The sequence below is a fragment of the Drosophila biarmipes genome, chromosome 3R (assembly GCF_025231255.1).
Source record: "Drosophila biarmipes strain raj3 chromosome 3R, RU_DBia_V1.1, whole genome shotgun sequence".
Taxonomy (NCBI): Eukaryota; Metazoa; Arthropoda; class Insecta; order Diptera; family Drosophilidae; genus Drosophila; species Drosophila biarmipes.
In genome coordinates, this window is record NC_066616.1 from 29604515 (window position 1) to 29629650 (window position 25136).

Consider the following 25136-nt stretch of genomic DNA (forward strand, 5'->3'; position numbering starts at 1 on the left):
CTTAACCTTGTCCTGGCAACAAGTTGCCATACCGGCACAGCTACCAAGGGCAACAAAAAAGGTTTTGTTTACTGGATTTTATTAAGGTAGCAAGTATAAAAAGCGTCATTGTGCTCTTAGTAGCTATGGAAACAAAGTACATGCCTTGGCATTTTCATGTGAAGTCATTTTAGCTATTGGATTTAAATATTCCCTGGGGCTTTTGAGTAAACTTTGGAATCTGGGAATAATTACTAAACTACATTTTACTAATATTAAGCAGCTGACGCATACTTCAGTTACTTAAATCTTAAAATTAAAATAATAACTTAGGAGAGACTTGCTGACATCACAATAGCTTCGATGTTGGGACTATGGCCACTCATCCTCGAACGGAGCATCATTAACCGTGTGGAAACTGAGGCCAGTGCCTTCAGGTTTGTGCCAGGAGGGCAGCAGAACAGTTCTCCAAAAGGATCTGCAACTAATTATTAGAAAAAGATAGTTTTACCCTAGAAAATACAACTTGCCTGCCTCGCACCAGACCCAAAAACAGCTTCCAGTTCTTTTTGGTGCCAAAGTTGTAGGGATTAATATAAATGCGTTGCTGCTGCAGCAGTCGTTTTCTCTCCGCCTCGTTGATGTGGGCCTCAACACTCGTCTCTCCGCGACTGATGAGCTTGGCATGCCAGATGGAGAGGCTGCCAAGAGCCAAAACCACCGCCACATTTGTGAAGGCCATAAACCACAGGGCTCGTCGCCGACCAGGCGAAGGTGCATCCTCATCCACAAGGGGTGTTGGTAGATTGTGTATTGCAGGCGGCAGCATAAACTCATCGTACTCATGGGGATGGGTCTGCCAAAGGCAATATATGGAGTTATGCTGCTTAGTAACTATGGCAAAGATGTTTTACCACAGGAATGATGTGTCCACTGAGGTTAAACTTTACTGGCTGACCCTCTAGGGGTTCAATTTCCGTCCAGGTTTCGCCATTGTCCAGCCAGAGGTACTTGTGGCCAATCTCCAGACCAAACAGAATGAGGAACAGGCAGCCCAGAGTGGTGTACGCCATATAGAGGAAGAAGTACCGATGATTGCCGTAGCCCACACAGTTGTTGAGCCAAGCTTCACATGGAATATATTAGAAGAAAATTAGGGAAGCGATAAGTGCAGATACTCACGGCAGTGGTGATCCATCTTGAGGATGCAGCGATTGCAGACGGAGCAGTGATGCGTCCTTGGTGGTTTGGGGGCTATGCACTTGCCGCACATGCTGACCGCTTCCACCAGGGACACGCCTTCCGGTGGATGACCCGCCGGTGTAATCACAGCCATAACGTAGTGGAAAACCACATTGAGCAGCAGCCAATTGCCCACGACGAGCAGGAAGTAGGTGACCAACTGGCTCTTGGCCCACCAAAAGGGCAAGCCAATCCAGTAGGCAATACTAACCACTGAAGTGGTCAAGGCAGCCACGCCAACCACAAAGAACTATAGTAGAATAAATTATTGGATCATAATTAGTTTGGAAAAAAATAAAACAAATATTATGCAGCATAGTGTTACCGGTCCCAGGCAGTGAGTGTAGTTGTCCACGAACCAAAAGATGGGGGTCAAACAGACGTCGGAGGCGTAGGACGAGTTCATGTGGGCGTTGAAAGTCAGGGAGTGCCAGCAATGTTTCATATAAGACCAACGAAGCCGGCAAATAGCGCTGTTTAATAAGTAAACAATAAACAAAACATTGCACTGAGTGCTCCAATTGGAAAGTGTGAGTTGCAAGGCTTACAGCAACTCCTGGCTGGAGTGACCTCTCCAAGTGATGCGCGCCATTCTTATCTACGTGTCCTTGCTCCTTTTCCGTTTTATTTAACTTATATTACAGCATTTTTAAAGTTTAATAAACTATTTTGGCAAAACAATAAAGTTTGCACCGTTTTAGTGTGACCCTTTGTGCAAAAAATCCAGCAAACAGCTGATGCCTATCGATTACCGATAACACGACTATCGCTTTCTGTTCGATCAACGTTTGTTTTGCATTTTCCGGTGAAATTGCTAAGTTCGTATAAAAATATCATGCGTTCACGGAGCAGGAGTCGCAGCCGGCAGAGGGAACGCCGCAGATCCGTTTCCAGGGGTCGTTCCCGCTCGGAGAGAAGAACTCACCACAAGCCGCAGCCAAGAAGATCGGTTTCGCGGGAGAGGGAAAGAGACAGGGAGAGGGAGCTCCACAGGGAAAGGACTTCACATCGCAACTCCCGCCGCTCCAGGGAGAAGGAGGCGGTGCCCCGCCGCCGCAGAAGCCGCTCCGCATCCTCCAGCAGCTCCGGCAGCAGCAGTCGCAGCTCCAGTTCCTCCAGGAGCCCATCCAGAAGCCGAAAATCCCGCCCAAAATCCGTGGAACGATGGCCCAACGATCGGTTCCACGAAAACAACGACAGGCGACAGAATCCCTTCCGGGGAAGGGCTCCTGAGGGCAGTTTCATCAATGACCCAGCAGAACCCTCGTCCAGATCGCAGCACAGAGGCCGAGGAGCCTCTAATCACCAGTTCAAAGGCGATTCCAAGGCAATGAATGCCCGACGGAACCAGAGAGTTCGCATCGCCGAGGAGGGCGTGCCAGACGTCTGGGGCAAGAGCCCATCCCGGCCAGAAAGCGACGAGGTGGAGCTGGTAAAGGGCTCCTACGTGGGACCCAAGAAGAAAAAGAAAAAGGGCAAGAGCAAACACAAGAATGCGGACAAAAAATCCAAGAAAAAGTCAAAGAAATCCAAGAAGAAAAAGAGCAAAAAAGAGTCCAGTTCCTCGGATGACTCCTCCAGTTCCTCCAGCAGCGAGGACAGCAGCGATGACTCCAGCAGCTCCAGTTCCAGTTCAGAAAGCGATGACGAGTCCGAGGAGGAAGAAGTTTGGCTGGAGAAGACTGCCGAGGGTGTCAAGAAACCCAAGAAGAAAAAGTCAACCACCAGCAAAAAGGACAAAAAGTCCAAGAAGAAGAAAAAGAAGCGGAAGTCAGAGGCCGAGAAGTCCAAGAAGAGCTCCTCCTCCAGTGGCAGCAGGTCCAAAACTAAGGATAGTGCCTCCCACAATGACGAGGACGTGGGTCCTTCGCTGCGAACCGGTGGCAGCCTGAATCAAAAGGATTTCGGCAAGGCCTTGCTGCCCGGAGAAGGTGCCGCCATGGCTGCCTACATTGCCGAGGGCAAGAGGATTCCCCGCCGTGGTGAGATCGGCTTAACCTCGGACGAGATCGCCAACTTTGAGTCTGTGGGCTACGTGATGAGCGGCAGCCGGCATCGTCGCATGGAGGCGGTGCGTATCCGCAAGGAGAACCAGCTGTACTCGGCCGACGAAAAGCGGGCGCTTGCCATGTTCAGCAAGGAGGAGCGGCAGAAGCGCGAGAACAAGATCCTGTCGCAGTTCAAGGACATGATCCACTCCAAGCTGCAGGCCAAGGACAAGAAGTAGCCGAGCCATCATAATACACTCAGAAGTGGGGGATATTTGGCTACCCCTGACCCAACGACACACTTTAACTTTATAAACTTTTAACCTCAATCACAATAAATACAAATTGTAAATTACTTTCATATTTTCTGGCTTAACCAAGAAATACTTTTTGTACTTATTCCCTATATAAACTTAAGAGCGAAAATATATTTTTTATAATGCTGGATATTACAGTAATTATTAAATTCCTTAAAAAATACTTTTTTAAGTGAAAAACCGGTAATTTAAAAAGAAAGGCACCCTGTTTTCCACAGATGAATACCCCCAGTGCATTCGGTATTTTATCGTCTGGTCACACTGCCGCAATGCTCGAAAACGTGGGGTTGAAAAACCTTTGACCGAAGCTGCGCCAATTCCGTCATTAAACCGCAAAGTTTGCACAATCCGGCGGTTACCTCGATGTCTGCACTTATTTACCAGACCCATTAACCGAATTCCGCGCGACGGAGTGTGAATTTTCGTTCAGGCCGAGAGTTTTGTGCGAAAAGACTCATCTGCAGGGGGTGGTGTTGGTGCGAGCGAGAGGGCAGCTGGCGAAGGCCGGAGCAAAACAAACGTAACGCTAACCGGCGGCGAAGAAGAAGAGCAGGAGCGATAAGCCGAACACAATTGAAAAATACATTAATAAATACAAACACACGCACACCCGCACACTCGCAGGCACACCCACAAGCACACCCGCTTCGTTTAATCAATTAACGGGACAACGGCCGAGGAACCGCTACAGTCCGCTCTCAGACGTCGCGTGCGAAGATTGTGTCACCCCAGCCAGCGGGAAATACTAAGAGCCATAACTCCTGGTCGCAGCCCAGCCCCGAGCCACCATGCCTGCCGTCGATGAGCTGCAGTCGCCGTCCAGCGAAATGGTCCTGCTGACCCCCAGTTCCGGCAACCCGCCCTCCAGCATAGCCCAGCCGGCCACTGCCAGTCCCCCCGAGAAAGCCCAGGGTCGCGAGGGATCCGCCGAGTCGGACAGCAGCCGGGTGGTGATCAAGAAGCAGCTGGGCCTGCTCGAGGGCGTGGCCATCATCCTGGGCATCATCTTTGGGTCCGGCATCTTCGTCTCCCCCAAGGGCGTGCTCCTGGAGGTGCAGTCCGTAGGCGCTTCGCTGGTCATCTGGGTGCTCTGCGGTCTGCTGTCCATGATCGGCGCCCTGTGCTATGCCGAACTGGGCACTGCCATACCCAAGTCCGGCGGGGATTACGCCTACATCTTCGAGGCCTACGGTTCGCTGCCGGCGTTTCTCTATCTCTGGGATGCCATGATGATATTCGTGTGAGTTCCGCTGGTCAATTTGTTTAAGTTACGTTGTATATGTTATCGCCGAAGTTTCCTTATCTCTAGTTCGAGCGAAAACATAAGCAAAGTGTCCCATTAGTTTCATTAATCGGTTTTGAATTACATAATAATCATTAGAAAACTGATAGCAATTAAAACCACTTTATGGGTCGGTTCCGATTTTTACATTCACACAAAAAGGTTGTTAGGGAATTCCGAAAAAAGATTGGTTTTATACAGAAGATGATTTAAAGTGTGGTACTAACTTAATTCCAGACACTGAACCTTATTTTCAGACAGGTTCAAGTTCAAAAAAATTCCTAGATTAGTCTAAAAAGCAGGAATAATTTCGGATCGCTTTGGCTTTAGCCGGTTTTTCAAGGTTAAGCCATATATTATAATATATATAGAAAGCAAAAGCCAGCCTTATCACACAATCTGCACTCCATAAGTGTATTTATTGGGGCAGTTCCGTAAGTTCTGCATTGACCGTTTTATGGCCTGCTATTTTTGCCATTTAGGATCGGCGATAAGCGCGAATATCTGCTTTTCCACTTTTGCATGCGGAGATTATCAGCAGGGAATGTGTCTGGATGCAGGCTGGTGTAAATTTGCCACTGATTAGTTTGTGCTCTTATCTCCTGCAGACCCACGACCAATGCCATCATGGGCCTGACCTTCGCCTCCTATGTGCTGGAACCCTTTTTCGGCGGAGCCTGCCACATTCCCAAGATAGCCCTGCAGCTGCTGGCGGCCATCACCATCTGCTTTCTCACCTACCTGAACTCGTACTACATGAAGGTGACCACCAAGATGCAGAACGTCATCATGTTCACCAAGATCGCCGCCCTGGTCATGATCATCCTGGTGGGCCTGGTCTGGATGCTGATGGGCAATGTGGAGAACTTCAGCAGACCCTTCGATGACACGGAGACCGATCCCGGCAAGATGTCGGTGGCCTTTTATTCGGGCATCTTTTCGTACGCCGGCTGGAACTACTTGAACTTCATGACGGAGGAGCTGCGGGATCCGTATCGCAATCTGCCGCGCGCCATTTACATCTCACTGCCTCTGGTCACCGGCATTTATGTGCTGGCCAATGTGGCCTATCTGGCCGTGCTGTCGCCCTCCGAGATGATCGCCTCCAACGCCATCGCAGTGGTGAGAATCTAGCAACCCCGTTCCTGTTTGCAAACCGGTCAGATTGTGATTTAAGATTCTAGAAAAAATCTTTCAAACTATGTTTCAATAGGCTTTTGACGAATCTAGTTAAATATTGTATTCCTTTTTAAATTTGTTGTTTAAAATGACCCTAAAAATGCTTCTAATATACCTACGGATTAGTCTGATTTTCCTATACATGCTTGAACATCGCTTAAATGAGATAGATTGTAGAAAAGTTAAATTATTTGATCGGAATTGCAAATGGCAACAAGCGTGTATGGGCTTAATTAAACCAGAGCGGCTTGTCGAATGATTCTAATTGATCTCCTCTCTCCACAGACCTTCGGCGATAAGATTCTCGGCGCCTTCTCACTGGTCATACCCATCATGGTGGCCATCTCCGCCTTCGGCGGCCTCTCCGTCCACATCATGACCTCCTCCCGCATTTGCTTCGTGGGCGCCCGCAATGGACACATGCCGGCGATTTTGTCGCACATCAGCGTGAAGAGCTACACCCCGCTGCCGTCGCTCGTCTTTCTGGTGAGCTGCGCCCCTCAATTAGCGCACAAAATGATGTTATGTAATTAATCCGTAATTGATTTGACTGTGTCCCGCTCTGCAGTGCTTTCTCTCCATTGTGATGCTGGTGGTGAGCGACGTGTATGTGCTGATCACCTACGCCAGCATTGTGGAATCGTTCTTTATAATGCTGTCGGTGTCGGCGGTTCTGTACTTCCGCTACACACGTCCGTGCATGGATAGGCCAATTAAGGTGAGTTTAGCTTAGTCAGTGTTGCCAAAATGGATATAAAAGCTCAGTTTAAAAATAATATTACATTTTCTAGTTCTTTAAACATAACTCAAGTCGAAGTTTGTTGATAAATTGTAATAGAATCGTTTAAAGTAGCATATACATTTAAAAAGGATTCACTAAATTCTTGAAATTTGAATACTATATTTACTAGGCAACACTGATCCGAAACAAACTATCTAGTATAATCTATTGTTATTGCTGTGACAGGTCGCTTTGTGGATACCGGCCCTATTTGTCATCGTGTGCGCCTTTCTGGTCGTCGTACCCATCTATGTGGCGCCCTACGAGGTCGGCATGGGGGTATTAATCACCATAATTGGCATACCCTTCTACTACGTGGGCGTCGTGTGGAAGAATAAGCCGAAATGGGTGCAGCACACGATTGGTGAGTATTCCCTCACATTAACCCCGATGTGTGGCATTGTCCGACATTTATATGGTTTTCCTTTGTAGACTCGCTGACTTTCACTTGCCAGAAGCTCTTCATGTCCGCCAAAGAGGAGAAGCAGGACTAACTGCCTCCCAAACTAACCAAATCGGAAGTCATTTACCAAAATCAGGAGCTATTCGGACTTCCAAACGTCTATCAATTAAATCTCTATATATTTGTGTGAACGCTTGAGGAGGAGAACTTGGACTCGTTGAACCTGAATACGGAAAAAGGAAATACCTAAAAAAAGAGATAAACCTGACATCACAAGGACTGCAACACAAAGTCAATACTGTTTCATATATCTATATTTATAAACCATGACAAAAACGTTTACCTACAGTGCAAACTCATCGAATAGTAGTTTAGTTTTGATTTAGAGCTTAGCATTTATTTTGCACTGATTAAATTCTAAACCAAAGCCAGCCAACCACTGTTTGCCAAAGGTGCGATATTCAGACTGGAATTTGCCATATAAAAAAAGTTTCTCACCCTTTTTGTTGCATATTGTTTAAAATTTTTGGTTATTATATATATTGTTTTGTCCCTCATTTTACATTTTACTACCTAAGTGCATTGCAAATTGTAATAAAGATTTTTGTACGTTTCAAAGAGCTTTCGTTGGCTTTTTTTTGGGCCTTCTCGCGAAAGTATGCTATGAGATGTGCGGGTGAGATAAAGAAAACAATTGATAAGGTTGAATTGATTGAGCATTGCGTGGGATATAAGCCATGCCTCCGCTAATCAATTAGGGCTGATAAGTAATGGGGCTATTTTAAGCCATTCATGACGGGGAACTTGCGATTTTGCCAAAAATAAATCGCCGCCTGTCCTGGCCTGTGACATTTCGGACAACCGGAGGCTTGTGGAATGACGCCAACGCTATATTCGGCCACTTCTGATAGAGTATTCTATGCGGATCCGTAGCCTCAACTAGGTGTCTTTAATTGATAAAACTGTAGCGCGTATTGGGGATTCTCCACACGGTTCTGCGGGTGCGCCCGTCTACGCGAAAACTGGGCGAGAGTAGTGGATTGATTTGTATGCGACGTATTCGGCGTCTCGTTTAATGTCTTTTTAAGTATTTATATGCAGGCAGTACGTCTAGTTACCAGATCGCTCGTAAAATCGCCCAGATTGGGTTTGATGTTTTTTTATTATGGCCAAATAATTGAGTTATTGCGACGGGCCGAGCATCCCAAGTGGGGCTCCTGGGGATCTTGGGTTGTAACTGCTTCATTAGTGATCTTAGATGCTTGCTATTTCGCTAGTTGGGGTTGGGTTGAGGCCTGCTAATTGCCGGCACGTGAGCTCCGCCATAGAAGAAAACACCTTTGGCTGTGGACAAACTATTCCACATTATTGATTGATGTGGACAGCTGATACGGAGGCGTAATCTAGCAAATATTGGTGTATTCTGCTTGCTTTGCCACTGGAAAAAAGGTGCTCTACTAAGTGAATCGATCTTATGAGTTAGGAGAGGAGTTCCTCTTCGGCAAACCTGCTCATGTGATAATCATGCGATTACCTCTGGCAAATATTGACACCTTTTGGGCCATAATTCGAGATCCGGACAATCGTGTTCAAATAATTTGAATTAGAAATGGGAGAGCCCGCCCATCCCCGAATGGAACCGGTAACTTAGATATTTGCAAAGCTAGATTAACTGATTTAAATTGGATTAATAAAGAAATATTTGGGCTAGCCTTAATTAATAAAATAAACATACCCTTGGCGACTAAAAAAAATATAAACACTTTATAATAAATCAATATAAAATAAAAATTCAAGGTACGATTTTAAAACGTTATAAACAAATCGTAAATAGTTAAAAACTAATAACATATGATCATGTTTGAGGAGTAACCACTTGGCTTATCATGATTAATGACTGGATAAAAAATCATTTTGTATTGAGCAGCGGTAGTAGTAGTATATTTTCTTTAAATAATAAATATTTTTGATTGATTGATACCTCTTTCCGAACAATGAAAAAATCCCACCTCTTTCATCACTACCTATCAGCAGCTTTTATGACAACGCAAACCCCTTCTAAGCCTTGGCATTTGAATGTCTGGTCTGTGATATCTGGTAAATCAATTGCAAATATCCGAGTTCGTGTGACTGCTCAATACCCACCATAAAGATATAAATAGATATCAAAATAGATACATTTACAGCTCCGACATGCCCACATGTGGATCACGAACTGCCCATACAAGTGTCAGTGTAACGCACAGAAACCGCACAGATCAGTTCAGAGATCTGCTATAAAAATCGAGAAAAACCGAAACTTTAAAACGTGCGAAAATCGCTCAATGAATGCAGCGCTTTGCCTCGGCGGCGATCGATAGCTCTGTTTTTTTATGTGAGGACTCCGCTTTTAATTAGCGACTTTCGGCGTGACGTTGTCGCGACTCGTTGGCTTAGTAACGCCAACTGACTTGGCCGAAAGCAAACAAATAAATCGGCAAATTGTATGCAAAACAAAATATTATCATAAATGATCGAGGGCGGCATTAGGTGCGAATTATGACGAGTGTTACCCTTTGATTATTTCGACTAGCGTTGATCGACCTAATGACGCCCTTTTGTGGCAAGGGCTTGGCGGTGCGATTGAGTTTGAGTTTCCGTGACGTTAAGTATACGCCGGGTGTTGTGCGTTAAGTATACGCAGGGTGGTGCTAGTAGAAATTTAATTTCCGCTAAGTTGGCCGACTTAGTGGGCTGGCTTGCACCGTCTACCGATCCTCGGTACCCCGCACCCCTGACACTCCGATTTCCCACCGATCGATCGATCGTCGGCCGTTCGCGCGACCATTTTTCACCGGTATGGGTGCGCTTGTATCTGTGTGAGCGGTGCACGCGCTTCGGGCGGGGATTTCAGCTTTCGAATTTTCAAGTAGTTCGTTGACTGCCCGCTGAGGAAGTTGTGAAGGTGCTCCGCCAGCGGAACGTCCGCGCAGTCTAGAATCCGTCACCCGATCGGAAGGTGCTACAGCCGCTCGCCAGGAGTCGAGAACTTGGGAACTTGGAGCGCCGATCGTTTTGCAAATCCACCATGAAGCTAGCCGCTTTCTTCGAGACCTCGTTTTTGGTTATCTGCTGGTCGCAAGGTAAATGCATTGCCATTTCTACGTAGTCCTGTGACTCACTCGTGTGTGTCGGGCTCCCAAACGGGCAGAAAGATATTGTGAATCAAAACAAAAATAGCCATAAATCGATATCTATTCGCGGAAGTTCTTTTGACTAAGAAAGGTTATATGGATAGTCATACCCCCTGGCATTTTTAAAATCCGTAAACTGAGCAAAATATTAGGAAAATTATTGTTTTAATCCATATATCATCTACTTTTATCTTTATATTCTTCTACTTTATGTATTTATTATTTTTTTTTTTACAGAAATGTAAAATCTAATAGTAACCTTTTTGAAATTAGGTAACATTGCCCCATTCCTATTTATATCATAGCCATCAAGTTCCGATTACAGCTATATATAGATACAATTTTCTTTGTGCAATAACTTCCTTCGTATCTATTACGAAATGTCAGTGGCTGATACTGGTGGATCTTGGCATTAGCAGTCATAAGTACACACTTCACGAAACTAATTTTGCCCAGTTTAATGGTGTTTATTCCACTTGAAACTGTCAATTAATACATTTTATTGGCCACCGTTTGATTTAGATGTATTGCCCCACCTGACGGCAGGTTGTTAGGGTTTTCTATTTCGGTGAGCTATTAGCACAAAAGCAATCTGTTATCTCTGCGGAAGCTCTATAAATATTATTTACATGCTAAACGCACATCTGTAAGCTACACTTTAAGACTGTGACACATTTATTTATTTTGCTAAATACCCCTGCTTAAAGTTAATTGAAAGGCTCGATTACAACGTAGCAATAGGCCAAGTAATATGTTTATATGGGTGACATAATGCCAAATGGCCATACCTGACAAATACTAATTTTAACTAATTTATTACCTAAGACTTTGATAGCCGGGACTGAAATAAATAATATAATATATTATTACTACAAACAAAACACTTAATTAGACTAATTCATCAGTCGGCGAGGACTGTGCTCTATCGACGACTTGTGCACAATGGAAAACCGTGTCATATGATATGTTAATTCGCGGCGAGCTCTGCAAACTGAAATTATCACCAATCACATGCAAATTAGCCTTTAAATAAGTATTTCCTTTCGCCGGGCAAAAGATTCCATGGAATTTGTGGCCAGCTTTCGATCGCTTTGGAAAATAATGAAAACTGTTTGCTCGCGCCATTATCTGGATCTCTGTCAATATCAATCGCGGCGATATCTAATTGTTGCCCTTGACGCTCGAACTCTCCGAGCTTTCCCTGGAAGCCTGTTTACCCATTTAGTTATTTGTTTGCCCAACCCAGCCAGGCCAGCCAGCCCCATTGACTAAAAAAAGAAAGACACCTTAAATATGTGTGCCCGCAGTCGCCCATTTATTATGTCGTAATTCACAAGTGCTCGTATATGTCAGAGATAGCCCCGGGAAAATCGGGAGAAGGTCAGCCGAGGGGTGAACAGCCGGGCACGTGATCACTCATCAATCGTGGACTCAAGATCGCCGATTGCGGGTGGCTCCGTGACGGGGTGTCTGTGTCCGCGCCTGCAGAACGGGAAACTCTTTAATCATTTTGTCCGGTTCAGGACTAAGCGCGCATTCCAGCGGCTAATTGATTGGGGTGTTATTTGTGGAAAAATAGCAGACATATATCTAGATATTCTTTTGAAATGGGATATACTAAGGTGGCAAAAGAAAGTCTTCTAGGTCTGATAAACCCTTAAAGATGTGGAGCTAAAACCATGTTTTTAAGGTTTAAAGATTGCATTTTTTCACTCCCCTTTCATATGCATTCCAAGCTTTATTTATATGTGGGGATATAATAGTTTAATTCCAATACTCTATTTTTTTGTAACAAAAATCGTAATTCACATATTCCATTCCCTTCCAGCTGCCAGCAGTCATGTCTTCGGCTACTCTGAGCCCAACCAGCGTCGCTGGGCCCGTCACCATGGTCACTGTGCGGGGAAGACCCAATCACCCATTGCCATCACCACCAGCCGGGTAAGACCGTGAACTTAAAGTCCTTATAAGCGGATCCAAAACATGGCCTATTTGCTCCTTTCCAGACAATGCCCGTTCACATGCCGGCGGTGGACATGATTGGCTATCACAATCTGCTGCCATATCCCCTGAAAATGCTCAACAATGGACACACGGGTAAGAGGCTTCACACAGAAAGAAATTACCTGATATATTTGAAAGCCTTTTTATGTTTCTAAGAAGAAAACAAATCCATTGACTGATAAAACAATTTTATTATGCGTTTTTTATCAAACAATTTACAAAGAAATTATCTTAAAGATCTAAAAAAAGCCTTATGCATAATCTTAAAATCTTACCAATAATAAAGCTGCTTGCACAGATTTTTCAGTGTGTTATTAGTGCTAATTGATCCCCTGCCTTGCAGTGTCCATCAGCATACCCAAGGTGAATGTGACTGAGGTGGGCGAGGACTTTCTGCCCTACATCCGCGGCGCCAAGCTGCCCGGCGAGTTCGAGGTGGAGGGCCTGCACTTCCACTGGGGCGACAAGAACAACCGCGGCTCCGAGCACGTCATCAACGACATCCGCTACACCATGGAGATGCACATTGTGCACCGCAACAAGAAGTACGCCACCATCGGGGAGGCCCTGAATCACCCGGATGGTGCCGCCGTCCTGGGATTCTTCTTCAACGTGAGTGCTTTGCGGCAGGGTGCTCATTTCGAGTGATTTGTAAACCGATTTGTGTTGCTTCCACAGCTCGACGAGGATGAGGGTCCTGGCCTGGTCACCATTAACCGCCACTTGCACCTGATTGCCGATGCCAACCAGGAGGCCACGCTGAACGTCACCTTCTCGCTTTCCTCGCTGATTGCTGGCGTGGATGTGGACAAGTTTTACACCTACAAGGGTGGGTATTCCTCTATAAAACTTTTAAGGGATCTAAAATAATTTTAAAAGATATTAAGACGTTTCGGTTTTAAATATTACGAATTATTCAGTCTTGTAACCGAGCAGCGCTCCCATTTCCAATTAGTATTCAGTTCGGGTTCCAATAGTTTATTCAATTAATACCCACTGGTGAAGTGACATCGAATCGATGTCTACAAGCGATGTTTATCTGTGATGTCACTCAACTTATGTATTTGTATCTCGCAGGTTCCCTGACCACGCCGCCCTGTTCCGAGGCCGTGACCTGGATTCTGTTCCCCGATCCCATCCCGATTTCCCCCAAGCAGATCTCCCGCTTCCGCCAGCTGTCGGACACGCAGGATGGAGCCCTGGTGGACAACTTCAGGACCCTGCAGCCCGTGGGAAACCGCAGGATCTTCGCCCGCACAGGACACGTGCGTCACACCTCGATTGAGGCACTGAAGCACGAGGGCGAATATCTCAAGTACGACTGGTTCTACTGATCCGAAGCGATCGACTCGAGCTGGCAGCCGGATGTGGAGCACTGTGCCATCCCATATTAGGATACCTCTAAGCTAAGCATTTAATAAGTTACACTAACATTTAGTCTAACCATTAGAAACTTTATGAAGTCAGGAAAATAAAATATATTAAATATATATATTTGTTTTTTAATATATTCAAATTTATAATATTTGAATGTTCATCAAATTGAAAATTTTAGAACAGCGTAGTTCGTTTTTTCAGGTACTGCATTTAAGGCAACTATCTCCCCATTTAGTAATATAAAACTTTCTACGTGATCATGTGCGATTTACGACCATATAAGGCCAGGGAGGTGGGAATGTCCTCCACAAAGAAGCTGGCTGGAAACAGGTCAAAGGTCTTGTGGAGTAGATCTAGCAGAGTTCGCTCCACGGTTTCATCCACCAGGGGACGCAGTGCCTCGAACACATCCTTCCAGTTGTCGTTGAAGAACTGATTGGTACTCTTTTCCACCTCCTTGCTGCGCCCGTTGAAGAGGTTATCCATTCTGGTACGCACTTTGCCCACCTCCAGTTTTACCTTCACGGAAGTCACATTGTAAAAAGTGTAGCCTCCCTTTTCATAGAGATGTGTCTTGGTGCTCATCAGTATGTCCAGGTCATCTGGAAGTGGTAATAAATCAGGTTATTATCTAAATATATGTAGTAATAATGGGCTTACCAATTTCCATGACTATTTTTCCGGACCCCTGAAGCGGAACTAGTAAAATGCGTCCCAGCATTTTGTAATGTCCATCCATTCTCATCTTGGGCAGGTAGATTTTAGTCAACCAACTGAAGTCTTTTTTGCTGACTCTGGTATATAATAAAAAATATTATAAGATCATAATAGTAATAAAAATCCAATATATGTTTTTTATTCTTGATTTAGTATGCTACTAAATGCGATATGGTTTTCCGGTTATAGGTGTCAATTCAAAACTGCAAAGCTCGTCAGAATCACTTAAGTGTAACAAACTGCTTGATTATTGAGAAATGGCTTTAAACAGCCTTAAATGACGTTTCAAAACTAATAATTGTTACAAGCGTAGTAGCTGTAGTGCACTATTAAATCATGTAATCTATATGTTTGGGAATTTCCCTGAAAAGATGTTCGCCTATAGGAGCACAACGACCTCAACCGAGCAACTTTTGATCGCTCTTGACAGCTTTGTTCTACGGATAGCTACTCACTTGCTCTCCTTGATCACCATCTTGCCAAAGCCGCTGATCAGCATATCGGTGAGATTGGCCTGAATGGTGGCCACATCGCTGTTGTCCTGCTTGAAGACCAGTTGATCCTGCCTCATGGGGTCAATGGGCCCAAAGGATTCCTCTAGCTCAGGTATGCCTTCGGGAAATAGCCAAGACAGTCAGTTGAACTAAGGGTATTATAACATTAACGTATTACCTTTGGTCACTTGGTTCATAAATCCCTGTATGGAGCGTGTTGAGCACTTGGTAAACTCCGGTTCATAAATCTTGCACGACTCAATGTAGGAGGCTGCAAAGAAATAATTACTGGGTTAAGATTGTATTATAACCAATGCAGAAGAAAGCTTCTAAATAAAAAAAATGTATTTTAATATTTTGAAGGATTTTCCCAGCGTAGAATAGCAGTTGGACTCACGCTTTTCCGTGTAGAAGGCAGCGCACTGGACTCCTTGGAGGCCCGCGTGGAGCAGCATCAGTAAGCCAATTAGGAGCATGGTGAAGAGCTGTCGTCTCTGTCGGAATTACAGTCGCTATGCGAAGGGTTCCCTAATCGAGTTTGATACGCGCGAGCCACGAATGAGATACAACTCAAAGCGGTGCTAGCTTTTATCTGGACAATATATATAGCCGATGCCGGTGACTCGCGCGCAATCGATGAATTGAATCTGGAGCCTCCGGGTAATACCAGAATAGAGCGATTTTCATTTACTCGCTATGCCATATAAAATTTATTCCGTATTTATTGCACGAGAGTGCGAGAAAAAAACACGCAAAAAAATTTCATATTTTTGAATAAAAATAAAAAGAATCCAATTACAATTTCATATTCATTTAAAAATGTTGAACTATTTTGGTGGCATTTGAATAATGAAGCTTATGTTCCATAACCATGAGCTGTAATAAATGTTTTGAAAATACATTTTAGACTAAATACAATTTTTTCTTCAGTGTTTTGACTGTTGTTATGCGACTCTGAAAATGTAGCGACTTACCTTGCCACCGAACCGGTAAGTTAATTTAATATCTATCTGGAAAATACGCTGACAACTACGGCAGCAGCAGCCAATGTTTGTACAAATACTCGTATCATTCTGCTTTCCTCGGATCTGGGCAATATAATTGCTTCAAATGGGGTGCAATAAAAAGCTTCAGCTGCCGTAATAAACACATTAAATGGAGCGACGGCCGCATCTTTCAAAATGATCACAATGTTTGGTGTAGCAAATTACTAATACAATTATTAAAACTTTGGACTGGACTACTACACCAAGTATAAGACAGGAGACTAGCTTCGGCAAACTGAAGTTTCTGTACCCTTGCCATCACCAAAAACCAAGGTCCAAAGTTTTCGCCCCAAAAAAACCAGTAATATGGGCGAAACAACTAAAGTAATGGTCCAAAAATGGAATGTTATACCTCGCCGAACTCGTAATGAAATTTCTAATCAACTGGCATTCCCAACTAAAAAATTTTATTTTTGACCGATTTTGTCAAAAAAATGCGATGCTACCCCTTGTAAAAAAGTCAAAATTTTCAAAATTTTTAAAGTTTTTCGAATCAGTCAAAAAATGAGTTCGGTCAATTGTTAAGCTCGTTAGCTGTCCAAAACAGTAAGTATTTTAGGTATCGGACCGTTTTAGACCAAGTTACACCCAAAAAGGTAAAATAAGAATATCAGTTTTTGGGCAAAAAAATGTTTCTTAATTTTACATCTAAAAAATATAGTATTTTTGGTAAAACAAAAAAAGTAATTGTCCAAAAATGGTAAGTCATACCTTGTTGAAATCGTAGTAAAATTTCTAATTTACTGGCACTAACATTTAAAAATGCTTAATTTTTACTATTTTTCGCAAAAAAAGAAAGTGCTCTGATCCTTTTTAACAAAGTTACAGCAAAAAAGGTCAACGAAAAATATCGGATTTCTGCCAAATAACTAAGCAAATAGTCCCTCCGTTGCAATCTTCTGACTGAAATTATTATTATGTCGCGGCCTTGAATTGCAATTATTGTTTTATCGCTCTGGATGTACTATATATTTGACGGAATTTTTCGGAGGATATACATTTTGTTTATTTGTGAAATCCAAGTTAACAGACTGGGATAAGCGAGTTCATCTATGCTTGTTATTTGGCGGATATCCAAATTTTGATTGAGTCTGAGTGAGGTTTTTATTTATATATAGATTCAGTTCCATGTCAAAGCTATTTGGAAGCAGTTGAGTATTTGAAGACATTATGTGGATTTGTAAACTACCTGTATTCACTCTGCTCCTCGGACCTCAATGTCTAAACGGTTGTACTTATGGCAGGGATACGCTCTGAACGGCATCACCCAAAAGTGCCTTCATAGATGAAAATGGACCCTGGTCTTCCCGCAAATTAAGTATACACAAATCGTTTTTTGCCCAGTTGGCTCAGTTCAATTTAACTTACTATTTATACTCATAAATATTAGTATAAATCATTGAAGTCCAATATTATCGCGCAGTTTAGCTATTGTTATAGCATTTATTTTTTTAAATTATCACAATTTTTGCTTTAATAAAATTATTAAACTTTGAACGTACAGCGTTAATCGCTTCACTAATTTCGAGGCCATTAATTGTCTGTTTATCGCCAAAAATTATTTTTTAAGGGAAGTCGGTATCGCAATTCTGCGGATGTAACTCAAGCGGCATCCGAAACTGCCAAATATCTGTATTTTGAATTGCATTTGCAAAAGCATAGCTGACACTTGGGGTACTTACCGTCGCAAAATATATGTAAACAGGGCCTAGGACAAGCCCAAATAAATCAAGTTGTTTTTTACAACACACAACAAACATAGTTAAAGAATTTTACAACATTGCGCTTGTCAATATTAAGACTCAAATACAATAAGTTTATCGAACATTATTCTAGACATCCACATTTTCTGAATGATGTCATGGCCATGTAACTATGATCCGTTTATTATTTTTATTTTTTATTATTTCCTTTTTTCTTATCATGTTTAAAGTACATGAAAACTTTTCGCACTGTGGTCTTAGAAACGTTCAATGTATAACGATTTGATAAAAACTGTATTTTTTCCACTTTATAAGGCACTGCTTGTTTCTTTCCTCTTGTAGATTACAAAAATAAAAAAGAAAATGTTTGTAAACTAAACATAAGCATTGTTTTTGTGTTTTATTTTAGAAACCCTTCTTTAAATTATAATCTATCATTTCATAAAGGGTATATATCCGTTGCCTGGTCTAATACTTCCTTTCTTGATTTTACATATTCTGTTAGCTCTTATTTTTATTTACTCTACAAAATTATATAATATTATAATACGAAATAAGTACAGGAAAAATAGGTGGATCATAGGAATGTATAATTTCCAAAATGAAAGAACTCAAGTTCGTTCTTTAATTAAGAGCTTCTCTTCCTCTCTTCTTGTAAAGAGCGCAACCTTCCTGGTCTTGAGATAAGGAAACAAGCGATTAGCAGGCCTTAGTAGCACACTTGGTACAAGTCTCCCGGGATATATATAATTCTCTGGACTTATCACAACTACACTGGTATACCCCTTGATCTAAACCCCTATATATTTATTATTGAATAATTGAATACAATTATTTTAAATGTTTTTATCAAGAAGTCCTCAACAAAAAAACCCTTTTAAGAAGGACTATTTTCTGCGTTTTATATATAGTAATTGATAGGATTGTACACTTTATTGAAGTTTCACTGTCATGCCCTATACATGTGTATGAGACTGTACGACAGTATATGCGAGCCAGAGGCCTTTGCGAACATTATTTTGCTGAAGTCCATTTAGTTGAATTTTGAAATTGCGCAGAGTTAGATGAATTATTAAAGCGACAATGTGGATATGTAAGCTCGTAATATTTTATCTCCTCTCCGGATTCGTGGCGGCTCAGATCTGCGAAGTCACCCGGTATAGAGTTGATAAAGGAGTACGCAAGGTATGCGGATCATCTGGGCCTCGTTTTTTAACCTAATTGTAACACTTGTGTATCCGCACCGCTAGCAAATTAAAGTAAAGCAGTGCTGCCCGGGCTATAAGAAACGACAGAACACAAAACTTATATGCGATCCAAGATGTAGGGTGAACTGTAGAAGTGGCACCTGCTCGAAGCCAAATGTGTGTACCTGCCTGAAAGGCTATGTCAACCTCAACAAAGAGCCATCTAACTAGTAAGTAAAAAGCATTTAGCTCACAAATGCTGCAAATAATAATTTAAAAATTCCCTTTTTTTTAATGTATTAAAAAAAAAGATAGAAGTGTCTTGTTATTTAAAGACAATTCATGAAATATGTCGATTTGTAGAATTCATTCAAAAGTTGATAAGAAGTGATGAAGAAGTCATAACTTTAGACAAAAAATGTTCTCATAAAATGAGAGTTCTTTGGATAATAAATTATAGTTTTCAAAATATTTTAAAAAACATCTTGCTTACGGAATTGCAAATCATTCGTAATCCTTAATTCTTACAGTTGTGTGCCCGAATGCAAGGGCTGTAACAAAGGAACCTGCACCTCGCCCGGCCACTGCCGTTGTTCCTCTGGTCACCTGCTGGACCAGGAGACCGGTAACTGTGTGCCCCAGTGTCCGAAGGGGTGCTCCAATGGCACCTGCATTTCGCCCAATAACTGCAAGTGCAACCAAGGATACGCGATGGACGCCGCCACCCAGCAGTGCCTGCCCACCTGTACTGAGGACTGCAAGCGGAACAATGGCTTCTGTGCGGCGCCCAATCGGTGCCAGTGCAATCCTGGTTACATTTCCAAGCCGAACTCCGAATCCTTTGCGTGCCAGCCGGTCTGCAAAAATGGCTGCAAAAATGGAGTTTGTCGCGCTCCCGACGTTTGTGAATGCAATAGATTCTACAGGAAGGACGCCGATAAAAACTGCGCCCCAATCTGCGACAACGAATGCGTAAATGGGGACTGTACGGCGCCGGATGTGTGTTCTTGCTGGCCGGGGTATACGAAAATTGGTGACAATGTCTGCGTGGCCATTTGTCCGGCGGGCTGCCAGAACGGAGTGTGCGTGAAGCCAAATGTGTGCTCCTGCAACGCAGGATACACCATGCAAGAGGGTGTCTGCAGTCCAGTTTGCGAGGAAGGATGCGAGAACGGTTCCTGTGTGACGCCCGGCGAGTGCTCCTGCAACGAGGGGTATGCCAAGGTGGGGAACAAGTGTGTCCCTGTTTGCCAGGGTGGATGCAAGAACGGATCTTGCGTCTCGCCGGGAAAGTGCTCCTGCAATGAAGGATACAGCAAGGAAACGGAGAACAGCTGCGCACCAGTTTGCTCTAAAGGATGTGAGAACGGATTCTGTGCTTCTCCTGAAAAGTGTTCCTGCAACAGTGGATACCTAATGGATAGTGAGGAAAAGTGTGTTCCAGTTTGCACAGGTGGATGTGAGAACGGATTTTGTGCTTCTCCTGAAAAGTGTTCCTGCAACAATGGATACAAAATGGACAGTGAGAACAAGTGTGTTCCAGTTTGCTCGAAAGGATGTGAGAATGGATTCTGTGCATCTCCTGAAAAGTGTTCCTGCAACAGTGGATACCTAATGGATAGTGAGGAAAAGTGTTTTCCAGTTTGCACAGGTGGATGTGAGAATGGATTCTGTGCTTCTCCCGAAAAGTGTTCCTGCAACATCGGATACGAAATGGACAGTGAGGAAAAGTGTGTCCCAGTTTGCATGGGGGGATGTGAGAATGGATTCTGTGCTTCTCCCGAAAAGTGTTCCTGCAACAACGGATACCTAATGGATAGTGAGGAAAAGTGTGTTCCAGTTTGCTCGAAAGGATGTGAGAATGGATTCTGTGCATCTCCTGAAAAGTGTTCCTGCAACAGTGGATACCTAATGGATAGTGAGGAAAAGTGTTTTCCAGTTTGCACAGGTGGATGTGAGAATGGATTCTGTGCTTCTCCCGAAAAGTGTTCCTGCAACATCGGATACGAAATGGACAGTGAGGAAAAGTGTGTCCCAGTTTGCACAGGTGGATGTGAGAACGGATTCTGTACTTCTCCAGAAAAGTGTTCTTGCAACAATGGATACAAAATGGACAGTGAGAACAAGTGTGTTCCAGTTTGCTCGAAAGGATGTGAGAATGGATTCTGTGCTTCTCCTGAAAAGTGTTCCTGCAACAGCGGATACCTAATGGATAGTGAGGAAAAGTGTGTTCCAGTTTGCACAGGTGGATGTGAGAATGGATTTTGTGCTTCTCCTGAAAAGTGTTCCTGCAACAGTGGATACCTAATGGACAGTGAGGAAAAGTGTGTCCCAGTTTGCTCGAAAGGATGTGAGAATGGATTCTGTGCATCTCCTGAAAAGTGTTCCTGCAACAGCGGATACCTAATGGATAGTGAGGAAAAGTGTGTCCCAGTTTGCACAGGTGGATGTGAGAATGGATTCTGTGCTTCTCCTGAAAAGTGTTCCTGCAACAGTGGATACCTAATGGATAGTGAGGAAAAGTGTGTTCCAGTTTGCACAGGTGGATGTGAGAATGGATTCTGTGCTTCTCCCGAAAAGTGTTCCTGCAACATCGGATACGAAATGGACGGTGAGAACAAGTGTGTCCCAGTTTGCATGGGGGGATGTGAGAATGGTTTCTGTGCTTCTCCTGAAAAGTGTTCCTGCAATAGTGGATACGAAATGGACAGTGAGGAAAAGTGTGTTCCAGTTTGCACAGGTGGATGTGAGAATGGTTTTTGTGCTTCTCCTGAAAAGTGTTCCTGCAACAGCGGATACCTAATGAATACTGAGGAAAAGTGTGTCCCAGTATGCACAGGTGGATGTGAGAATGGATTCTGTGCTTCTCCTGAAAAGTGTTCCTGCAACAGTGGATACCTAATGGATAGTGAGGAAAAGTGTGTCCCAGTTTGCACAGGTGGATGTGACAATGGATTCTGTGCTTCTCCTGAAAAGTGTTCATGCAACATCGGATACGAAATGGACAGTGAGGAAAAGTGTGTCCCAGTTTGCACAGGTGGATGTGAGAATGGTTTCTGTGCTTCTCCTGAAAAGTGTTCCTGCAACAGCGGATACCTAATGAATACTGAGGAAAAGTGTGTCCCAGTTTGCACAGGTGGATGTGACAATGGATTCTGTGCTTCTCCTGAAAAGTGTTCATGCAACATCGGATACGAAATGGACAGTGAGGAAAAGTGTGTCCCAGTTTGCACAGGTGGATGTGAGAATGGTTTCTGTGCTTCTCCTGAAAAGTGTTCCTGCAACAGCGGATACCTAATGAATACTGAGGAAAAGTGTGTTCCAGTTTGCACAGGTGGATGTGAGAATGGATTCTGTGCTTCTCCCGAAAAGTGTTCCTGCAACAATGGATACAAAATGGACAGTGAGAAAAAGTGTGTCCCAGTTTGCATGGGGGGATGTGAGAATGGTTTCTGTGCTTCTCCTGAAAAGTGTTCCTGCAATAGTGGATACGAAATGGACAGTGAGGAAAAGTGTGTTCCAGTTTGCACAGGTGGATGTGAGAATGGTTTCTGTGCTTCTCCTGAAAAGTGTTCCTGCAACAGCGGATACCTAATGAATACTGAGGAAAAGTGTGTCCCAGTATGCACAGGTGGATGTGAGAATGGGTTCTGTGCTTCTCCTGAAAAGTGTTCCTGCAACAGTGGATACCTAATGAATACTGAGGAAAAGTGTGTCCCAGTATGCACAGGTGGATGTGAGAATGGATTCTGTGCTTCTCCTGAGAAATGTTCCTGCAATAGTGGATACGATATGGACAGTGAGGAAAAGTGTGTCCCAGTTTGCACAGGTGGATGTGAGAATGGATTCTGTGCTTCTCCGGAAAAGTGTTCCTGCAACATCGGATACGAAATGAACAGTGTGAACAAGTGTGTTCCAGTTTGCTCGAAAGGATGTGAAAATGGATTCTGTGCATCTCCTGAAAAGTGTTCCTGCTATGAAGGATATACCAAGGACACAGAGAACAGTTGTGCACCAGTTTGCTCGAAAGGATGTAAGAACGGATTTTGTATTTCTCCGGAAGTTTGCAAGTGCAACGAGGGCTTTGTCTCTTCAGAAGAATCGGATACGTGCCTCCCTGAAAAAGAATTGTTAGCAGACTTAGATTGCGATCAGACTTGCCGGAACGGAACCTGCCTGGAAGGGATGTGCACGTGTTGGGACAATTACAAGCTGCATCGAGACAGGGACGATAATCAAAGTCTTTACTGCCTCCCAATATGCGACCCCGAGTGCATCAACGGATACTGCGAGTCCCCAGGGACGTGCGCTTGTATTAATGACGAGATTCTTCAAGATGGGTATCGCTGCCAGTCTGTCAACTATTTCGATGACAAGTTGTCATCCAAGCACAATGGAAACACAATAAGGCGCTTTAAGTGGCTTTTTATTACGATTGCTTTGTTAGCTTTCATTTTGGCGGTGGTGATCGCCATGCTTATGATGCACATCTTCAAGAAGCGCTCCTATTACGTGGGCAAAAACGGTATGCTACAGTTAATAAAGAGTTGTTTCCTAATTTTAAGTTTTTTTTTATTTTTTCAGAACAACAACTTGGCGTCTACTTCTCTCCCAAGAGAGCGGATATAATTCGAGCATGATCTTCATTTACAATCCAGCATTTACTCATTACTTAATAAAGGTTTTTGTAAGAATATACTATTGAAAAAATTTTATCGATTTTATTTTATTTAAACAATTGCACAACTATGGGAAAATTTCTGATGGCATTCTGTGAGTAAGATGCAGCTTATATCACTGAACTGTTCTTTTTTCAACAGCTTCCTTTGGGCCATATAGTTGCTGAGGCGTGGGAATGTCCTCAACGAAAAAGTTGGCAGGAATAAGGTGGAAAACCGTGGACATAACGTCGTAAAGGATATTTTCCACCGTCTCAACGATAAGTGGTTTTAGGGCCTCGTAGAAATCGCGCCAGTTCTCGTTGAAGAACTCATTGGTGCTGCGCTCAACCTCCTTGCTGCGACCATTGAAAAGGTTGTCCAGGTAGGTTCGCACCTTTGTCAGGTTGAGTTGAACGCGCACCGCAGTCACATTGTCGAAGGTGAAGCCGCCCTTTTCATACAGACGTGTTTTGGTCAGTAGCAAAATGTCAAGATCATCTGTGGGATCGAGAACGTGTGGGTATCGTATCATTATTTGAATCTCAAAGATAGATTACCGATTTCGATGAATATTTTGCCAGAGCCACTGAGCGGTATAAGTAATATTCGCCCCGCCATTTCGTACTTGCCATCCAGTCTCATTTTCGGCAGATATATTTTGGTCTGCCAGCCAAAGTCCTTCTTGCTGACACTGCAAAAGATCAGGTTGATTATATAGATTATAATGACCAAAACACTTAAAACAGAACAATAAATCTCACGTAAAAAATTAATTCACTTTGTTAAATGCCAAACCCAATTAATACATCACACCTTTTAGTACATAATAATTTAACGCCTTTTTGTGCATCCAATAAAGTTGTAAAACATTTTCCATCACTAACAAGCTTGAGAATTTAATATCTTCACGTATTCTGCGTACTAACCGACTCTCCTTGACCTTTGTGTTGGCGAAACCCTTGACCACCAGCTCAGTGAGATTGGCTCTGATGGTGGCCACCTCGTTGTTATCCTGCTTGAAGACTATGTCCCTCACTCGCATGGGATCAAAGGGCCCGAAGCGCTCGAGCACCTCTGGTATTCCAATGTTCAGCTGGTCGAGAAGCTTCTGGATGCTGTTCGTCGAGCACTTGGTGAAGCCGGTCTCGTAGATCCGACAAGACGGCAGAAAAGCAGCTGGGGATGTGTTTTGGCTTTACATAGGGAGGATTTGGGCAGCAACGATATACACTCACGCTTCTCGGTGTAGTAGGCAACAGCTGAAGCGAAGGAAATCTCGTTCAGGCACAAGATGGCCATTAATCCACCCCAAATGGCGAACGATCGGCGGCCATGGCGCGTGCTGTTCATGCTGCCGTACTAGCAAGTGTCTAATAATTAAGTAGTTAGGTATCTAAGTATCTAAGCAACTTGTATCTTCCACTGTGACAGCCGCTGCTCAGTCACATCAAACGGTGTCACGCCGTGGAACCGACTAGCCGGCGCCTGGCAGTGTGCCGGCGTTTTATTCTCAGCTGCCAAGATCCGAGATTCAAAATCCGACATCCGAGCTCTCAAATATGGTAACGACTTACAGCAACTTAATGATGCCGGGGCCAAGTGC

The 25136-nt window shown here is 43.5% G+C and overlaps 7 protein-coding genes across 38 annotated transcripts; 4 read left to right on the top strand and 3 right to left on the bottom strand.

Annotated features, from left to right (window-relative positions):
• Positions 1 to 62: 62 nt before the first annotated feature.
• Positions 63 to 1936, bottom strand: LOC108025238 (palmitoyltransferase ZDHHC16). Its single transcript, XM_017095584.3, has 6 exons — positions 1770 to 1936; positions 1547 to 1694; positions 1162 to 1471; positions 894 to 1105; positions 510 to 835; positions 63 to 457 (listed from the first exon to the last, which is right to left on the bottom strand). The coding sequence occupies exons 1-6, from the start codon at positions 1811 to 1813 to the stop codon at positions 352 to 354; spliced, it is 1146 nt and encodes a 381-aa protein (XP_016951073.1). The 5' UTR covers positions 1814 to 1936; the 3' UTR covers positions 63 to 351.
• Positions 1937 to 1977: 41 nt separating this feature from the next.
• LOC108025239 (NKAP family protein CG6066) lies at positions 1978 to 3654 on the top strand. Its single transcript, XM_017095585.3, has one exon. It carries the CDS (start codon positions 2057 to 2059, stop codon positions 3446 to 3448), a length of 1392 nt encoding a protein of 463 aa, XP_016951074.1. The 5' UTR covers positions 1978 to 2056; the 3' UTR covers positions 3449 to 3654.
• Positions 3655 to 3783: 129 nt separating this feature from the next.
• LOC108025476 (large neutral amino acids transporter small subunit 1) lies at positions 3784 to 7791 on the top strand. Its single transcript, XM_017095988.3, has 6 exons — positions 3784 to 4766; positions 5417 to 5930; positions 6273 to 6473; positions 6556 to 6705; positions 6955 to 7132; positions 7201 to 7791. Exons 1-6 carry the CDS (start codon positions 4315 to 4317, stop codon positions 7260 to 7262), a joined length of 1557 nt encoding a protein of 518 aa, XP_016951477.1. The 5' UTR covers positions 3784 to 4314; the 3' UTR covers positions 7263 to 7791.
• Positions 7792 to 10101: 2310 nt separating this feature from the next.
• Positions 10102 to 13838, top strand: LOC108025527 (carbonic anhydrase 2). Its single transcript, XM_017096052.3, has 6 exons — positions 10102 to 10293; positions 12173 to 12285; positions 12351 to 12441; positions 12692 to 12960; positions 13027 to 13177; positions 13426 to 13838. Exons 1-6 carry the CDS (start codon positions 10239 to 10241, stop codon positions 13680 to 13682), a joined length of 936 nt encoding a protein of 311 aa, XP_016951541.1. The 5' UTR covers positions 10102 to 10238; the 3' UTR covers positions 13683 to 13838.
• On the bottom strand, positions 13812 to 15538 carry LOC108025528 (uncharacterized). The gene is made up of 5 exons (XM_017096053.3): positions 15334 to 15538; positions 15115 to 15207; positions 14898 to 15054; positions 14386 to 14519; positions 13812 to 14327 (listed from the first exon to the last, which is right to left on the bottom strand). Exons 1-5 carry the CDS (start codon positions 15410 to 15412, stop codon positions 13975 to 13977), a joined length of 816 nt encoding a protein of 271 aa, XP_016951542.1. The 5' UTR covers positions 15413 to 15538; the 3' UTR covers positions 13812 to 13974.
• Positions 15539 to 18730: 3192 nt separating this feature from the next.
• LOC108025461 (fibrillin-2) lies at positions 18731 to 23585 on the top strand. 32 transcript variants are annotated; one of them, XM_050888716.1, is made up of 5 exons: positions 18745 to 18870; positions 18936 to 19102; positions 19403 to 22206; positions 22405 to 23397; positions 23457 to 23585. In XM_050888716.1, exons 1-5 carry the CDS (start codon positions 18769 to 18771, stop codon positions 23510 to 23512), a joined length of 4122 nt encoding a protein of 1373 aa, XP_050744673.1. In that variant the 5' UTR covers positions 18745 to 18768; the 3' UTR covers positions 23513 to 23585. The 32 variants fall into 32 exon arrangements, with proteins under 32 accessions (XP_016951451.2, XP_050744673.1, XP_050744684.1 ...); XM_050888727.1 differs by having other exon boundaries at positions 22702 to 23397; XM_050888712.1 differs by having other exon boundaries at positions 19403 to 22107; positions 22207 to 23397.
• Positions 23569 to 25018, bottom strand: LOC108025462 (protein takeout). Its single transcript, XM_017095963.3, has 4 exons — positions 24769 to 25018; positions 24460 to 24709; positions 24091 to 24224; positions 23569 to 24031 (listed from the first exon to the last, which is right to left on the bottom strand). Exons 1-4 carry the CDS (start codon positions 24881 to 24883, stop codon positions 23667 to 23669), a joined length of 864 nt encoding a protein of 287 aa, XP_016951452.1. The 5' UTR covers positions 24884 to 25018; the 3' UTR covers positions 23569 to 23666.
• Positions 25019 to 25136: the final 118 nt, after the last annotated feature.

What these genes read in the sequence shown, in the direction of transcription:
- LOC108025238 (XM_017095584.3), bottom strand. Translation starts at nt 1,813, where the DNA reads ATGGCGCGCATCACTTGGAGAGGTCACTCCAGCCAGGAGTTGCT. An exon ending in CACTCCAGCCAGGAGTTGCT is followed by an intron (nt 1,695 to 1,769) that starts GTAAGCCTTGCA and finishes CTTATTAAACAG; the next exon opens with CGCTATTTGCCGGCTTCGTT. An exon ending in CAAGATGGATCACCACTGCC is followed by an intron (nt 1,106 to 1,161) that starts GTGAGTATCTGC and finishes TTCCATGTGAAG; the next exon opens with CTTGGCTCAACAACTGTGTG.
- LOC108025239 (XM_017095585.3), top strand. Translation starts at nt 2,057, where the DNA reads ATGCGTTCACGGAGCAGGAGTCGCAGCCGGCAGAGGGAACGCCGCAGA.
- LOC108025476 (XM_017095988.3), top strand. Translation starts at nt 4,315, where the DNA reads ATGCCTGCCGTCGATGAGCTGCAGTCGCCGTCCAGCGAAATGGTCCTG. An exon ending in GATGCCATGATGATATTCGT is followed by an intron (nt 4,767 to 5,416) that starts GTGAGTTCCGCT and finishes TATCTCCTGCAG; the next exon opens with ACCCACGACCAATGCCATCA. An exon ending in ATGGGTGCAGCACACGATTG is followed by an intron (nt 7,133 to 7,200) that starts GTGAGTATTCCC and finishes TTTCCTTTGTAG; the next exon opens with ACTCGCTGACTTTCACTTGC.
- LOC108025527 (XM_017096052.3), top strand. Translation starts at nt 10,239, where the DNA reads ATGAAGCTAGCCGCTTTCTTCGAGACCTCGTTTTTGGTTATCTGCTGG. An exon ending in GGTTATCTGCTGGTCGCAAG is followed by an intron (nt 10,294 to 12,172) that starts GTAAATGCATTG and finishes ATTCCCTTCCAG; the next exon opens with CTGCCAGCAGTCATGTCTTC. An exon ending in TTGCCATCACCACCAGCCGG is followed by an intron (nt 12,286 to 12,350) that starts GTAAGACCGTGA and finishes GCTCCTTTCCAG; the next exon opens with ACAATGCCCGTTCACATGCC.
- LOC108025528 (XM_017096053.3), bottom strand. Translation starts at nt 15,412, where the DNA reads ATGCTCCTAATTGGCTTACTGATGCTGCTCCACGCGGGCCTCCAAGGA. An exon ending in ATGGTGATCAAGGAGAGCAA is followed by an intron (nt 14,520 to 14,897) that starts GTGAGTAGCTAT and finishes ATTATATACCAG; the next exon opens with AGTCAGCAAAAAAGACTTCA. An exon ending in AAAAATAGTCATGGAAATTG is followed by an intron (nt 14,328 to 14,385) that starts GTAAGCCCATTA and finishes TACCACTTCCAG; the next exon opens with ATGACCTGGACATACTGATG.
- LOC108025461 (XM_017095962.3), top strand. Translation starts at nt 18,769, where the DNA reads ATGTGGATATGTAAGCTCGTAATATTTTATCTCCTCTCCGGATTCGTG. An exon ending in AACAAAGAGCCATCTAACTA is followed by an intron (nt 19,103 to 19,402) that starts GTAAGTAAAAAG and finishes TAATTCTTACAG; the next exon opens with TTGTGTGCCCGAATGCAAGG. An exon ending in CTATTACGTGGGCAAAAACG is followed by an intron (nt 23,398 to 23,456) that starts GTATGCTACAGT and finishes TTATTTTTTCAG; the next exon opens with AACAACAACTTGGCGTCTAC.
- LOC108025462 (XM_017095963.3), bottom strand. Translation starts at nt 24,883, where the DNA reads ATGAACAGCACGCGCCATGGCCGCCGATCGTTCGCCATTTGGGGTGGA. An exon ending in TGCCTACTACACCGAGAAGC is followed by an intron (nt 24,710 to 24,768) that starts GTGAGTGTATAT and finishes ACACATCCCCAG; the next exon opens with CTGCTTTTCTGCCGTCTTGT. An exon ending in CAAAATATTCATCGAAATCG is followed by an intron (nt 24,032 to 24,090) that starts GTAATCTATCTT and finishes TCGATCCCACAG; the next exon opens with ATGATCTTGACATTTTGCTA.